Below are 16,360 nucleotides of genomic sequence, written 5' to 3' on the forward strand. Positions count from 1 at the left end.
AATTCAAACACACGCTATCATTGGCCATGCAAATTGATATATGTGCACTTTGAGGAAAACAATACTTATCAGAGCCATTAAAATGCTTAGATTCTTGACCCAAAAAATCTCATTCCTTGCAATTCATCCTATCGAAATGCTTGAAGGAAAACAATTTAAGCATGAAGTTACGAAAATATTCACTGCAGTGTCATTTGCAGTAGGGAAAACTGAAACAACCTTGATGTTCAACAATGGGGCAATACTCAAAAATGGTGGGTAAATCTTCCTCCTAAATTTTCAAACAAACTTTGTAGTCTTTGTTTAAAGGATCCAATTTAGAAACTAGATTAATAGCTCTTATCTCAAGGATACATACAGGCTTTCTCCTCTGTCCTCACCACTCATCACTCTCCCCCAAGCTCCCATCTAAAAACCTATCTTGACTCAATGGGCAGATTTTTAAACATTAGCCTGATACTACCCCACCCTACCCTGCCAAATTTGTATTTCCTCCTGCTCTGTCTTTCTTCATTCTTTTTAATGCAACATACACTTAAGAACTACCTTAGACAATAGTAGCCACCCACCCCTTCTCTCCCTCCTCCCTTTCATTCTTGAGGCCACTGGTAGAAAATTTAGGGAATTAAATAATTCACAGTATAACCAGAATGGGGTATCAAGGTAATAAGCAATTTCCAAACCTGGTATCAGAATCACATGGGGCACGTTAGAAACTCAGATTTCTACTGTTTTTATGTTATAGTGGGTCTGAGTTTTCCAAGTGGTTCTCAATCCTGGCTGCACAAATGAAGCATTATGGGGCTTTTTGAAGATGACGATGAGCCCCAACCAGAGAAATTTTGATTGAGGAACACAGTGGGTCCAGTACCTTAATATTTTTTAAAGTTCCACTTGGCAAAGGCATAGTTTCATGCAGCTTAGTCAGAAAAAGCTGAAGTGGTCAATATAAACCTTCACTACTCAAAGTGTGGTCTCGGGATGAGGCATCAATATTATGAGCTGGGAGCATGAATTAAAAACTTCAACAAAATCCCCACGTTTCTTATTCCCATTAGTTTGAGAAACAACCGTCTAGGTCAGTGCTGTCCAGTAGAACTCTCTGATGAAAACATTGATCTGTACTACTCAATAGGGTAAACCACTAGCCACAAGGAGCTAATGAGCACTTAAAATGTGGCTAGTTGAGATTGAGGAAACGAATTTTTAATTTAGATGTAAAGTCACACGTGGCTACTAGCTACTGTACCAGACAGGTTTAATCTAGATAATTCATTTTGGTCAGGAGGCATGAATTTACAGATCCAGATCTATGGATGCAAAAGGAATCCACCAGAGTTACTGCCTACAGAAATATTCTCTCCTATTAATAAAGACAAAAGCCAGGTGTTACAAACAATCCATTTATTGGGTTTTAAACTAATTACACAATGAAATAATCAGTTTGGCACTACTCTATACAGGGATTACTCCTGTGTATGCTGACACTTAAAACACTGTACCAGGACCTCTGCTGTGCTTAGGTCTGTATTGAGTCATTCAGCAAATAAGATACTAAAAAATATGCTGTAGTGTTCCTTTAAGGAAGACTGTACAGAGCGTGTAAGATGACATTCACCAACTTGTGAATTACTTTAACCTAGAAGGTAACTTGCATTCTATAAACTTGTCATAGGCAAACATGTGGTGTTCGCATTCAGAGATGCACACAGAAAGGTTACATAAAAAATTCAGACATTCTAACATTAAGTGAACTCAAACAAAACCCCACACCTCAGCTTTTGTAACATGAAAAGAAAATAATTTAAAAACAAAAAATGGCATTCAATTGATACAAAAGCCAAAATCACTATAATAGCTACTTGTGAATCTTTACAAATTAATTACACACTGGTGTTGTGTAAAAGGTTGCATCTGTACAAAGTCTTGCCAATGCTATCTCTACAGTTTATACAGTCTTTTACATCTATATAACATTTATTAAACAATCAATTAAATATCAAGACTTCTTAGTCTCTCAACGATTCTGCAGGCAAAAAAGAAAAAAAACAAAAAGGGAAAAAAGAAAAAATTACAGAATTTTCACAAACACAGCAGTCTTCCATTCAGTGAAGCCTTAACAGTTTCCAGGGGGTCAAACAATATTTGCAAAGAAAACAGGTAAAAATCACCCAGTCAACGTTTTTATTATTGTTGCTGTTTATTTTCAAAATCACACGTTGTATTCACACACAACAATCAATCAAAAATTTATTCACCAAACCCTCAGTTTTTTAGCAACTGCTCTTCTATTCGGCACCAAAAACTCCAGTCTGTGGGAAGCACACGGACAGACTTCACTTCTGTGTCTTGGTCAAGCAATCCATCAGGTCCTTAGTTAGGTTGCAGGCTTGTCCTCTTTTCCTTCCATCTTCATGGCTCTCCAGGCCTCAGATTTATGGCCCACAGCCCTATTACCATCTAAACCCAACAGCGATTTGGAAAGAATTCAAAATAATTTGAGATGAAATGGCAGGATCTGTATTACAGATGGGTATTCTCAATACCAAGTAAACTGCTTTGTAATGAGTCTCTAGACTCTGTCTGGTCTTGGATGCCATGATCGTACTGGGTAATAAACTCTAGTCTGAGACATTGTGGCTTTGTCAGATGCCTCCAAGAAAAAGGGATCAATATTTTGGAAACAGTTACGGACAAGTCAGGAAACCAAAATGGCAGCTGAAAACCTGTGGAACGCAGACTAATGAGACCAAACACAGAAACCACCAAAATGATGAGAGCTCAACAGAGGCAGAGTTTTAAAACCTGCAGAGTCACCACAGATGGTACCTGAGGATCTGGAATTTTTGATGCAAAGAGCTTGAAGTGAGGACTATTCATCTGTATCAGGGAGGAAAAAAATGTCAGTCAGGCAACAGGACACCCAACTCTAAAAGCCCCATAAGTGAGATTTTCCTTATGCTTCCTATCCCAGTAGAAAGGCCTTGGGTCCTCCCTCTTTAATACATACTGGATAATAAAATAACCTAGATGAAACGTTCTCACAACTATATAGAACCTAGTCCTCACGGCAATCCAAGATACCCAGGCCCCACTCTGGAGGAAACTAAGACTAAGATTTCTTTTATCTAACCATTTCCAAGCTACTAAGCCTACTCATTTATAGAAGTCTAAAAGCGGTCACATGAATTCTCTGCTTAATACCTGAAGCAGAGAAGCAAGGAAAAATTCTCTGGGAACTTCCACTACCAATCGCAAAAGTCATATTTAAAAAAATTCTTTATCTAAACGACATTTAAGAATACCAGCAAAAAGAAAACACTTATGAATACCCACTTCTCAGTCATCAAACCAAAGGACACATTCCTGAGGACGTGGGACTTCTTTAAACGCAGAATTGCGCCGACTTACCCCCGCTATGCATAATAGCATGGTGACACGAGGAGATCAGTGAGAACGAGCAGCTGGTCGTCAGTGAACTGCTGTTTGTGTTCTTGCCAGTTGTCATGGTGCGTCCTTCGGAAATTGGATAAGGTCTTCTTTACAGTCATCTGTAGTGTAGACAACCCACATACATCTTATTTTAACCTCTCTGAACAACTAGGGTTATATTTAGGATACTTTTAGCTAAGTAACAAACCCTCTAGACTTCAGATCTCACTCTTCACAAAATACTACAAAACCTACAAGTCAATCTTACTTCACAAAGCCACCAAGCTCATTTTAGAAATTACTAGCTGCACTGTAGGACAAGCTACCGGAATTTATACTACACTATTAAGCCAGTTTCAATATATACTGAACATCAATTTACCAAGGTGAAAAGGAAAAAGTCATTGGTTTTCTGAGTTAAGAACATAGGTGCAAAAAAAAAAGGTGCTCACTAAATAATACCATCACACTTTCCTGTTTAATATTAGCTTCCAGTTAGATAAGATACCTGTTAGATGTAACAACATGCTATAAAATAGTATAAATTTAACTATACTGACATATTACCAATACTTTACTTGCACTGGACTGGGAGGGACAGAAGCTTTAGTAATTTTTTTGCTACCAAAAGATCTTAAATATACATGTCAGCAAGATCACTGCAAGATTTTAATAATTATGGATAAGTAGGCTTGGTCTTGGCAGAGGTTGTAGTAGTGGCTGGACTAAAGCAGATGGTCCAGAGTGTCTAGGAAATTATCAGTATAAATGGTTTGCTACAAAACATCACTGATAATATGTGCGCGGAGAAACTAACAAGGAACAACTTTACCTCAATAGGCTGAGGATCATTCAGATGTGCACTCAAATTCATAAGCAGCTGGGGCATCCAGGTGGGGACATCATAAGGACTAGAAAGAACACATGCACCAAGTCCTAGCACCCCAGCATGACGTTTGACCAACTCTGCAAAGAAAACAGTGATACACATCCAAATAGTTATAGGACTTCACTGCCCTTGTGACAGGGAAATAAAATTTTCGATTATGCTAGTTGTTTTCAACGTGTAAATTTCTGCATTTAAAATGAATCTTTATGCACACACACTGAAAACATGACTTTTGAGGCTGAATAAAAGACAACCTATAGCTGTCCCTCAATGACACGTAATTATATCTAGGTCAGAATGTCACACATTTGCTAAAACTAACTAAATTATGGCTTTTTTGATCAATTCATATCATATGCAAAGGTACAATCCCTGATCCTAAAACAATCTCCAATCAAAATTAGACGTCACTTTTCCAGATGCAACTACCCGTCACAGAATGTATCAATTCATGAGGTAAACACACTCAAAACAGAACAGCAATGTGTCTGTATTCTCCAGGATCTATGTTATTTCTTTGGTGATAGAAGTTACATTTAAGTGCTTTCCAATTCTCATTATTTTTAAATAGAGATATGTGTATGTATGTGTTTATATTATATGGTATATATGAAACATGGTGTAGGGAGTTGAAGTTAAGAAAAAAGGAATTTGGAGTAGTTAGAATTGTAACCAATGCCACTTGGGATAACAAAGACCTGAAACTACTTTGGTGCTTAATTATGAAAAAATACAGTTCTCAAGCAAAGAAACTATACAGTAATACTATTTTACTGGAAATTGCTATTAGGTCACTATATGACATAATTAAGAGCCTACTATAACCAGCACTTAAAAGCTTCATATTCTAAGCACTTCTTGCAAATTCAATAAGCTTCCAACTTACTAATAATCTTTCTATATATTTTCCATTATTTTGTGACGGTAGTTAGCAGTGGCAAGATCAGGTACTTCTTTACAATCACGTTTATATTTCTCTTTAAACATGACATAATAACCAGATCTTATTCTCTTACCTGTTACCTTAGTATACAGGTTCCTTTGTACTATCTCAATTTTTGCTTTTACATTCCAGTCTTGCCTTCTATGCAAAGCTCCTCAAAACCAGACAACTATTCTTAGTAATTAGCATAGACCCAGCGCAAATACAAGTATTTAATAAATATTTGTTGAGTAACCTGGTTAATTCCTAAATGAATGTGGATGTTTTCTACCAAGAGTACTGTTACCTGCAGAAGGAATAGTATCTCCTACAGAACCAGGGTCCCGCTTTCTTTTCTTCGGTAGTTTTGTTTTGCAAAGTTGCTCAAAATGAATCTGCATAGGACTGTCCATGGTAAGAAAGTTACACTGTAACAGACCACTTAAGGTGGTAGCAGCCATTTCTCGAACCTGTAGAGACAATCATTTTTATTAGAGCTGAGCTCCCAAGGCTGGTGGAATGACGAGGCTAGAAAAGTGGTGTGGGAACTGGGGTGGGGACGTTCCCTGGCATTTGTATGAAATTTATGAATGCTCTTTTGCAGCCCCATCCTACTCCTTTTTTTTTTTGCTCTTTTGCAGTTTCTTAATGGAGACTTCACCAGATTGTCAAAGGGTCTGTCGCCTAAAAATGGATGAAAGCTACTACATTAGGGTTTCAGATAGTAAATACTTAACTAATTTTATACAAAATTAAACTTCTCCATAAATTTTCCCAATGACCAACAGTTCTCATTAAATCTAATAAAGCTTTCTTTAAACATTTCGCATTTAGGTGACTACAGAGTTTTTTCAAATATTATCATAAATAGCTGTAGCTAAGTATTACTGATACTCAGTATCACCTGTTTTAAAAATATTATAGTTTTAATAAGCATCATGGTTATGTTTACAGTATGTTTAAGCCTACTACATGGAAGAAGATATAAAAATAATCTATAAAAGTGTTCTAAACAAGGTCCAGAATAGATTTTAATGCAATTGCTAGAATCTTTTAATATAGAAAACACTGACTTTTGAGATTCCCACCTTTCCATTTCTTAATTTAAAAAATACAAGAAAAAGTTTTAAGAATTTTACAGATAGCTGTAAATATTTTAATTGAAGCCGGTTGGAGCTGTTGTAACCCCTGTGTGAGTACCCTTGGGACTAGACAATAGCTGCTCCTAGAACACAAAGAAACCGGATTGCAAAATGAATGGGCTCATTAGAGAGGTGGAGAAATCTCCATTCCCAGTTTCTGATAGATACAATCTATTTTCAGTGCTCTCAAATAAAATATGTACCATATTTTGCCGTGTATAGTGTGCTCCCATGTATAATGCATACTCACGTTTTTGGCCCAAACTTTCAGGGAAAAAGATTTCATTTAAATTTTTTTAGTTCAAGTTTTTATTTGTTTACATTTAGGTACTTCATTTCATTATAAATAAATTTAGCATTTTTCTAACATATTATAGTATATGAAATTTTATGTAACAAATAATTACAAAACACACGAACAGATACAAGGTACAAGAAATTTTATGTACCAGTAACAAATTTACGATAATTACACATCACAGAAGGCCAAGAACTCTTCATTGTTGCAAGTGTGTCATAAGTTTAGCAAAACCGATTATCGTATTCCAGAGTATTATTTTGCATACGGATATTGTTACTAATTTCTAGAGTTATACTTTTAACTCATAAGCATAAATAAAACAATTCAAAACATTTATATAGATATGGAATTAGTACCACCCATGCATAACAAGCATCCTTATTTTTCCCCTCACAAATTTGGGCAAAAAAGTGCACATCATACATGGCAAAATATGGTAATTTTGGGGCATGCTCCACTACATGGAAAACCCATTAAGTCCATAAAGTAAGTAAAAATTCTACAAGAAGTTCAATTACATTTTCTTTCTCTAAGGCCAATTTAGAAAGTTATGTCTTATTCCACATTTATTAAAACATGCTTTTCTTACATTAGACTATTTCACTAATAAATTTATCTTTCTGTATAAAATATTAATGTAGCCTCACCACAAAAGTTGCCTTTAATTTCTCTACCAAAGAAAATAAAAAGGGACAACAATCCTGTCTTAAGTCTACTGGATAACAGCATTTACATGTAGATTTTCATTCTCTTGAAACTGCTGCCTTCATGTATCTTCCTATTAGTGCTTTTAAAATCTGCCCAATAAGTAATGTTATCTGCCCAACTGCAAAGAGAAGCCAGAACAAGAACTGCCCGATATCTGTTTCCAGGAAATCACATTAGAGTATCAAAACTAATCATGTAGGGCTATGTTAAAATAAAAGTTACTTTTAGTAATTTACACTTTAACAGAACACATCTTATCATTGTGTAAAAGGAGGCCATGAGGCTTTCGTTAAATTTATTACATTTTGATTTGCTTTAAATTTTACCTCTAGCTGTTCATCCTCCAAAAGAGTTATAACCAGCCACCTGATGTCTTTAACTGCGTCTTCATTGTTTAGGAAAATAAAGAGGTTATAAAATACCATGGTCTGGAGGTAGGTCAGTACTGTGTATCTAGCATGCCAAGAACTGCTTCTTGCTGTCTGTGAATGAGAAGTAGAAACGATGAAGAGAGTGCTGACAGAAACATGAGATGACAGACTCCAAAATTACATGCAAATAGTATGTTCTAATGTAATTCTACCTATTTTACAGGTATAGTTAGGGCAAGCTAGTCTTATATTTCCTTCCAAATGAAATGAGCTATTTCAGGTAAAGGTATTCAGGATGTATGAATGGTTATGAGTAAAGGGAAAGGAGCATACAGATAAAAGTCAATTTTAAGAGACTTATTTATAATTAATGACTAACTCCTCCAAGGGTTGCACATTATTTTATTTTACTTTTGATAGTAGCAGATAGGGTATTGAAAGCAAAAAAGATTGAGAACTATAGTCCACTACAAAAAGAATACCAGTTTGAGCTCTTAAAAAGTATTTTTCAGTGTTACTCAAACTTAAAAAGTAACTCTGTGTATACAGAAAATGTGGGGGTTGAGTGACCTGCTCAAGTTCATAGAATTTGGTGGTAGAGCCAGGTACAGAATCTAGGTGTGTTTCTTTGGTTAGTACATGACTTCTCTCATACCAAAAAAAAAAAAAAAATTCAGAATGAAAACAAGTATCGGGTACTGTGTGCACTGCAGTTGATTTGTGAAATTCTTAGAATGGTAAGCCAAAATTGTAACCAAAGGATATAAATATTTGTTATACACTCTTACTTGTTTTAGCACCTGAAGTACCAAAGGCACTTGATGAGGGTAAAGCAACCCCTGAGACATTAGTGATAAACATAACTTTGCATCTCTTTTCAGTTCATCATAGCTATTGTCATTTTCCACTGGGGCAATCTAGAGAACAATAAAACACACCAAAGACATAAAATGAAAAATAACAGCCATAAATACAAAGGCAACCTTACATGGAAGAAATCACATTTTTACTTTTATCAACTTCTGTGGAAAACAAACATATACAATACCAGAGAATAGGATAATGAATCCCCATTAGTCAGTCACTTCTTCAACAATGACAAAACTGGATAATCCTTTCATTTTTGCTCTCCTTTGATTCCCCTCCCCCAATTAATTTGAAGCAAATCCCAGATATAGTTCATCCATAAATACTTTATTATGTACTTTTAAAAGATAAAGTCGCTTATAAAACACCAACAATGACATCAAATATAAAAATTCATTAGTTAAAATATAAGATATTCAGTAGTGCTCAAATTTCCCCAATTATTTCACACACACATTATTACAATTGGATTTTTAGAATCTGGTTCAACATAATGACCGTAAACTGTATTTGGTTGGTATGTCTCTGAAATCTAAAGATTCTTTTAAAAGTATTAAAATATTCTACAGATTCCCCCATCTTTTTTTAAAATCCATTGTTTGTTTTTCCTTTTTTAACAAGGGGATTGGGTGGGAATCTAGACCTTCTGTCTTATAGTCTCCCCTATTGTGGCTTTCCTTCTCTGATGGCACCCCTGTGGTGGTATTCAATGGCTTCAGGCCTGACTGTTTAGGCACAACATAAGTGGTGTTGTGTGTTTCCTTCACTTAGATTCAATTGTCTCTTTTTGTGATGAACCATTATAAAAACAGAGATTTGAAAATTGGTGACACCATGCTTTCTTCATTGTTACCTGTACTACTTTATACAGAAAACTTCCCGTTACTCAGTCAGAATGATTTCCCTATCCCCCAAAAGTAAACAATGAATTTTTTTTCTTTAATTACCATTATGAACTAATAAATTTCAACAAATTTAATGGCTTTGATCTATTGTAGTTACTCTTCTTACTGGTGGTCGAACTGGCTCCTGAGTCCTTTAACACACTGTAGCATCCTTGGTTACTGGCCTGACAAGATGACCTAGGTTTAAACTTTTGTTGGTCTAAACCTGAAATCAGCCATTTTTCCAAGGAGCCCTGGTTCTTCTAGTGGGAAATGATACTTAGAAATTATAATCTGGGCACTAGGAGTATTGATTGTTACTAGGTTGATTAGCGTTTCTGGGCTTTATGGTGAACAGAGCTAGAAAATAAGCATATTTTCTAAATACAAAGATTACAAGACAAAAATAATAGTTTCAAATTTATGATTTTACTAAACAGCTTGGATTTTTCTCTCTTGTCTCTCATGCTAAAAATCTTGGTTACTACTGACAATTATTATTGCTCTTTATTATATAATACACACAATAGCTTCACTCCAATATTATTACTAAGGATATCATCCACAAGGCATATATGAATTTTTAAAGCCACTGCTCTGTATATTTATTCTATCAACCAGATACACAATGATGTAATGCTCATTTATTTGCCTTTTTCTTTTCAGGGATTTTTTTTTTCATTTAATTTGGTTCTATGATTATAAAAAGTATTTATAGGGTTCCAAAGAAAAATTCATAAAACAAGGTATATTCACTCTACCTTCTTTGTCCCCAATCCTTAAATAAATATCCTCTAAAATATTCTAAATGTATTTTCTTGCTTCTTTTTAAAGTATGGTTTTAATTTCCTTACCCCCCACCCTTGTTATCTGATCATTATGGTCTGCTTTCAGCAAGTGTTTCATTAAGTTGGTTCTATCCTTGAGGTCTCCTCTTAATTTTCCATTCACTGCCATCCTGGCCAGTCCACTACCCTCACCTGCATTCTGCTTGTTTGCTAAACGGCCCCAGTTGTCTTTGCTGTTGAGCCTAATCTCTCCTATACCAAAAATCATGACACATCACAACAGTCCTGAATAAAGTCTTCCTTATAATTTTAACAAGTCAGAATAACTGTTTCTTCAACAACTGGTCCACCAAGTTGAGTATATTAATTCACTGTGATAATTTGTCCAGTTTTTCATGGAAGTAATTTCCCTTACCAGACATTATTAAAACAAGTATGAGATTTCATTTCAAATCAGTAAAGATGGATTATCTTGAAAATTAAGCTGCAACTCTATAACATTATATAAAATTTACATAAAGTAACATATAAATTTTATCACATGATGCAAAATTTAATGTATCCCCATAAAATGTTTGAGAAACCACAGAACCGCTTAAAAAGATAATCTTGGACTAACATAGTTCAAAGCATCATTTAAAAATAAAGGCAACTATAAAAGGGAACTCCTTTATAAACACCATAACAGAAAACTGGTAAAATAAGATAAATACAAATAGCCAGAAAAATACAAATAGCCAACATATGTGTAGTCTCACTAAAGAAGTACAACGATTTTTTAAATATATAAAACATCAGAGCCGTAGGGAAAGAGATAACACAATACAGCCTCTTTGGAGGGCAGTATCCCCCAAAATTATAAATGCAGATAGATCTCTTTACACAGCAATTTTATATACAGTAATTATCTTACAAATATACTCATATTTGCAAAAATATTGTTAGCATTGTTTTTAACAGACAAAAGCTGGGAATAACCAGTGTTCATCAATAGAAAACTGGTTAAATAAATGACATTATAATATAATCATTAAAAAGAGGCAATTATAGGAAGATGGTCATGATATATCAGGTTTTTAAAAAAAATCAACTTGAATAAAGTAGTTCTGTTTTTTGTAAAACAAATTTCACACACACCTCAATGCAGTGTTTGGCACAGTTGTGTTCACAGACAAAACTATAAAAGGATACACATCAAACAAACAAAGCCAGGATTAAAATTATTACAAATACTTAACAGTCCAAATCTCCAGGCAATTCACCCATAGTAAAAACAAAGTGATTTAGAGTTTAGTTAATTGAACTGTAGTATACAAAAGACTATATTCATTTGTTGGCAGGCCTACCTACCATATTACCAAAAGAATTTAAGGTGACTCACTCACCTGCTTTATAAGCAGTCTCTCTTCCTACCATTCACGAAAAAAATGTGTTATGAATGCAATTAAGACATAATATTCTCACGTTTAGAATGCTAAACTAAAAATAGCAAAATCCTGAAATCCAATAGACCAAGCACACCATTCAGAGTACCATGTTCCAAAACTCTTAAAAGCAAATTAAGCAGTTACTAATGTTGGACAACAACTAACTCATTTGAAATACACTACTTTCATGTGCCAGTGAGATCAAAATCTTTTAGATGTTTTATTTTGCAGTGATTATGTATATCAACAACATTACTGTTTGTGGGACAGAAACTTTCTGTTAACAAAGTAAAGCCTCTAAGTTTGGAAGAGTACTTTCATTAGTTCATCTCAAGAAATCACAAGAATACCTTTTATCCCTATTAGCAACTGCTTTTTAGGTACATTTGCCTGAATCTAACTCCTTCAACTTTTCAAATTTAGTATTTTCCTAAAAGTATTAGTTTTCTTTCTAGATATCATATGACTTTTAAAACAACACATGTGGTACATTGTCATAATTTTCTAAGAACCACATGTATTGTTAATAGAAAAGCTAGGAATCAGACAACCTTAAAGTCTGGGAATGTTCTGCCACTGAACGGGGTGGATTAGCCAGCCATTTCATTAAAAAAATCTGCCTAGATCTTCCCTCCAATATTGGGGGGAAAGAAAAGTCTAACATTAGAAACGGAAAAACATTTCTTATGTGCAACAACTTGGATGAGTCTTAAGGGAATTGTGTGAGTGAAAAAAGCCAATCACAAAAGGTCACATATCTCCATTTATATGACATTCTTAAAATGACCATTATAGAGATGGAGAACAAATTAGTGGTTGCCAGAGGTTAGGGATGGTGAGGGAAAGGAAGGTATGTATGATTATAAAGGGGTAGCACAGAGATTTTTGTGATGATGGAATATTTCTGTATCTTGATTGTGGTGGTGGTTACACAGATCTATACATGTGATACAATGACAGAATTATACACATACCCATTTCAATTTTCTAATTTTGAAATGTACTATAGTTTGAAAAAATGTAACAGAGAAAATTGAGTGAAGAGATCATGGGACCCCTTCTTAATATCTTCACAACTTCCTGTGAATCCACAATTATTTCAAAATAAAAAGTTTGGGGAAAAAAGTCTATGCCCATGAAATTAAGAGGTTTTCTTCATGTGTTACCTATTATTTTGTTTTGCTTTCTGGCCATACTATAAAACAGACTGACCTATAGTGATTTAGGTTTTCCTTAAAAGCTGAAATAAGGATGTTTTAATGGCTACTTGCAGCATAAATATGTGCATTTTCTAGCCAATATCCATTCCTCCTTCTGCTGATGATGACAGCTTGATTAACTTTTGGGAAATCATTCTTCTCATCTGTCATTCTGGCGGGATTGTCAATCAAAGGATCATAGCAAGAGACCTGAGTCTGGCCAGTGAGACTTTTTCCTCTGGGTACTAGAATCTTGAAGAGAGATCAACGGAGACAGTACCCTGCAGAGGCTTAGTTTCTGTTACCTGGGTCCCCGTAGTTTTTGTGGTTCCTACCCAGTCCTTAAGCTTTTACTTACATTCTGTGAAATACCCTAGCACGTCTAGATAATCTAATTAACTTCCTGCTTTTGCTGCCATAGCCATTTGGCTTCTTGTGTTTGCAATCAAAGAATCGGAACAGATACACTGATGTGTAAAAAAGAGATCTTAATGTTTCTTCTGCCTTATTTTCATACAAATTTATTATTTTTAGTGTATCACAGATAAAATTTAACTCACATTAAACTGTGTTAACATGTAGAAAATGCTGTCCGTTTAGTTAGCAAAGAAAATATTTTACAGGGTCTTCTCTAATTACTGAGAAAAATAATTTTTCTGAAGAAATGCTATCACTGGCATGTAATTTTATACCAATTATCAAACATCTGCTAATTTTTCTCTAAGTTTGACATATGTAAAACTATTATTCTACAGTGGTGAGTTTTGATGAACATTTAGTGAAGCATGCAACTTGGCATGCAACACGACCCCTCTTTCTCCCTAACCACTATCATTTGAGCTCTCAATTATTCCAAATTAAAATTCAGTTAAAGACTAGTAACAAAAATAATATACGTGCATATTTTACACTGTGCTCTCTGCTTTATAGGAATTATCTCATTTCATCCTTGTCACCGCTCTGTGAGGGATACTGCTATTATTCCACACTTAACATATAAGGAAACGGTCTTAGAAGTTCAGTAGTTTGCACAAGGTCACACACACAAAAAAAAGCACCTGTCACAGACAGGATTTTAAACTAGGTCTTTATTTATTCCAAAGTCAGTGCTCTGTAAACTATTCTTGGTTGGAAATCCTCTTTCCTTAACACGTTGCGTACGGATCACGAGAATCTTCACGAGGGATTTAAACCCCACCGTACGCAACGTGTTAATATTGAGCAACATGGAGACTCTTAAGCTAGGACATAGAACAGGCATATAACTGAAGCTTTCACTTTGAGACATATATATCACTTTGATATATATTATATATATATATATATATCAAGGGATATATAAAAAAATCGATAGACACACACACACTATCTAGCTCAACGGATTCTTTCATTCATATAAAACTGCTTTTCATAGAATAGGATACATAATACTTCATTTAGAATCTAATAAGCACCTCAAATATGTCCAGAATGAATTTTCTGATTTTATCTCCATCGTGTGTGCTCTTCCTACAGTTTAGCAAATAGCTTTGTTTTATATTCCTCTTTTTATCCTTCATGTCTAATCTGTCTCAAAATAACTGTTCATCTGTGCTGTGATGCCTTCGTACCTCAGACGCCATTCACCAATATGGCCTAAAGCAGATTCTCAACCTCAATATTTGTATATTCAGGTTAAATGTTGGGCCCTGTCACTAGCAACTTATGCGGTAGAGCTTTCTAATGATTTCCATTTTTCATAAATTTCAAGTGGATTCAAATCATTCTTCTATATATTTCTCATATATTAGCTTTCTGATTCTTTTTTTTTTTTTTGAGTGAAAGAATAGGGGTAGAACTCCAGCTATGCCAACATTCACTGCCTGATCATGTTTTATGTTCATTGTGCATGTGGCAGTGGAAAAAAGTTTAAGCACCACTGCCTGAAAAGACAAACCCTATCTACACCAAGAATCTACATGTAACAAGGACCTTTATATTAGGATGGTACAAAAGTAATTACAGTTTAAAAGGTTAAAAATTTCAAAAACCACAATTACTTTTGCACCAAACTAATACTTTCGCACGAACTAAAAAGTTACTGTTCACTTTTATCAGGCCCTACACAGCATTCTTAAAAACATTTTAGTAGTGAATCTTTGACAATTACTGATAGCACCATCTTTTTGAAATATCCTAAAGACAAAGCATACTGTGGCAAATCAAAAGTTTAGCATGCTATTTGTAAATAAACAATAATAAACGCCCTCCTGACATAATAATATCTATTATACTGACCAATAATTGTCAAGTAGTGGTGATGTTTGTGCCAAGCCTTCCAAACGTGCAATGAGTAAAACAATCACAACCAACCATCGCATGACTGCAAACTATAATCCTGGAAACTAATATATCAATCTGTGATCTTAGTTTTATTGGCTCCATTCCCTGACTAGACAAGCAATTAAAACCACCTCAGCTTACACCTTTCATCAAATAAAATTTCAATGTCATTATATGATTACAAGAGACAAGTTACTTCCTGCAGATATTTGTTAGAACCAATTATGGTGCCATTTAAAACTGTAAAACAAAATATACTGAACATCTTGATCTTCAGATTATACGTTAAATTAAAAAGTCAGAAATAGCTATATTCAAAAATTTTATTGTGGCTTTTCTTTCAGCGATCAGTATGTTCCTAAATTATTACTTGGAAATTGGCTATCAGTGAAACACTGTCTGTAATCTTTCCTTGTATCTGTCAAGATCCTACTCTTAACCTAATATTAAAAAGATTATTTCAAAAAATACTAAACCACTCTCATCTAATGAAAATCATACACAGTCTAAAAACATTATCAACCATCAGATGACAAATATAAATTCATTGTGAAGGTCAAAAGGAGATGCACTGTTAATTGTATCTACAGACTTACCTTAAAAAACAAAGGTAGAAGCTGAAGTTGTTCTGTGACTGCTGTAGAGAAGGATCTTCCTGCACTCGCCATCAGCCATTTCAATACTATTTGGAAATGAACATGCAGAATCAGTCTTTGCTATCCAGTTAGAGACCACAAAGCAGAATACTGTAATGTCAGACATCCACTCTGACAGCTCTTCAATGTTAACAAAGAGATTGTCTATACTACTTCATAAATTAGACACTGATCAGTAAGTAGTAGACAGGACCCACAAAGGGTGTCAACCAATCTAGGGTACTGAAGCCACTCTCAAAGAATGAGTGAGCAAATTATTAACAGTCTGCCATATAACTATACAAATTAACACTAGCCTTCAATAATCCTAACATAGCAAAAATAATGACTATATTAGTTGTTTATATTTAGAATCCTTGAAAACTTTTTAGATATAACAATAGGAAACCACCAATAACCAAGACAATTTCGAAAAAGAACAAAGTTGGAAGCCCTAAAACTTCCAGATTTTA

At 34.6% G+C, this 16,360-nt stretch overlaps 1 protein-coding gene across 1 annotated transcript in view; it reads right to left on the reverse strand.

Annotated features, from left to right (window-relative positions):
- Positions 1–1,389: 1,389 nt before the first annotated feature.
- Positions 1,390–16,360, reverse strand: part of PSME4 (proteasome activator subunit 4) — an 87,552-nt gene continuing 72,581 nt past the window's right edge. The window contains exons 41-47 of the mRNA XM_019719483.2: positions 15,849–15,934; positions 8,554–8,682; positions 7,721–7,876; positions 5,551–5,713; positions 4,265–4,398; positions 3,412–3,551; positions 1,390–2,880 (exon numbers count right to left, since the gene is read on the reverse strand). Coding sequence (XP_019575042.2) covers positions 3,417–3,551; positions 4,265–4,398; positions 5,551–5,713; positions 7,721–7,876; positions 8,554–8,682; positions 15,849–15,934 — 803 coding nt within the window. The 3' untranslated portion in view covers positions 1,390–2,880; positions 3,412–3,416. The remainder of the gene's footprint in view (positions 2,881–3,411; positions 3,552–4,264; positions 4,399–5,550; positions 5,714–7,720; positions 7,877–8,553; positions 8,683–15,848; positions 15,935–16,360) is intronic.

Source organism: Rhinolophus sinicus, linkage group LG05, assembly GCF_036562045.2.
Source record: "Rhinolophus sinicus isolate RSC01 linkage group LG05, ASM3656204v1, whole genome shotgun sequence".
NCBI classification, from domain to species: Eukaryota; Metazoa; Chordata; class Mammalia; order Chiroptera; family Rhinolophidae; genus Rhinolophus; species Rhinolophus sinicus.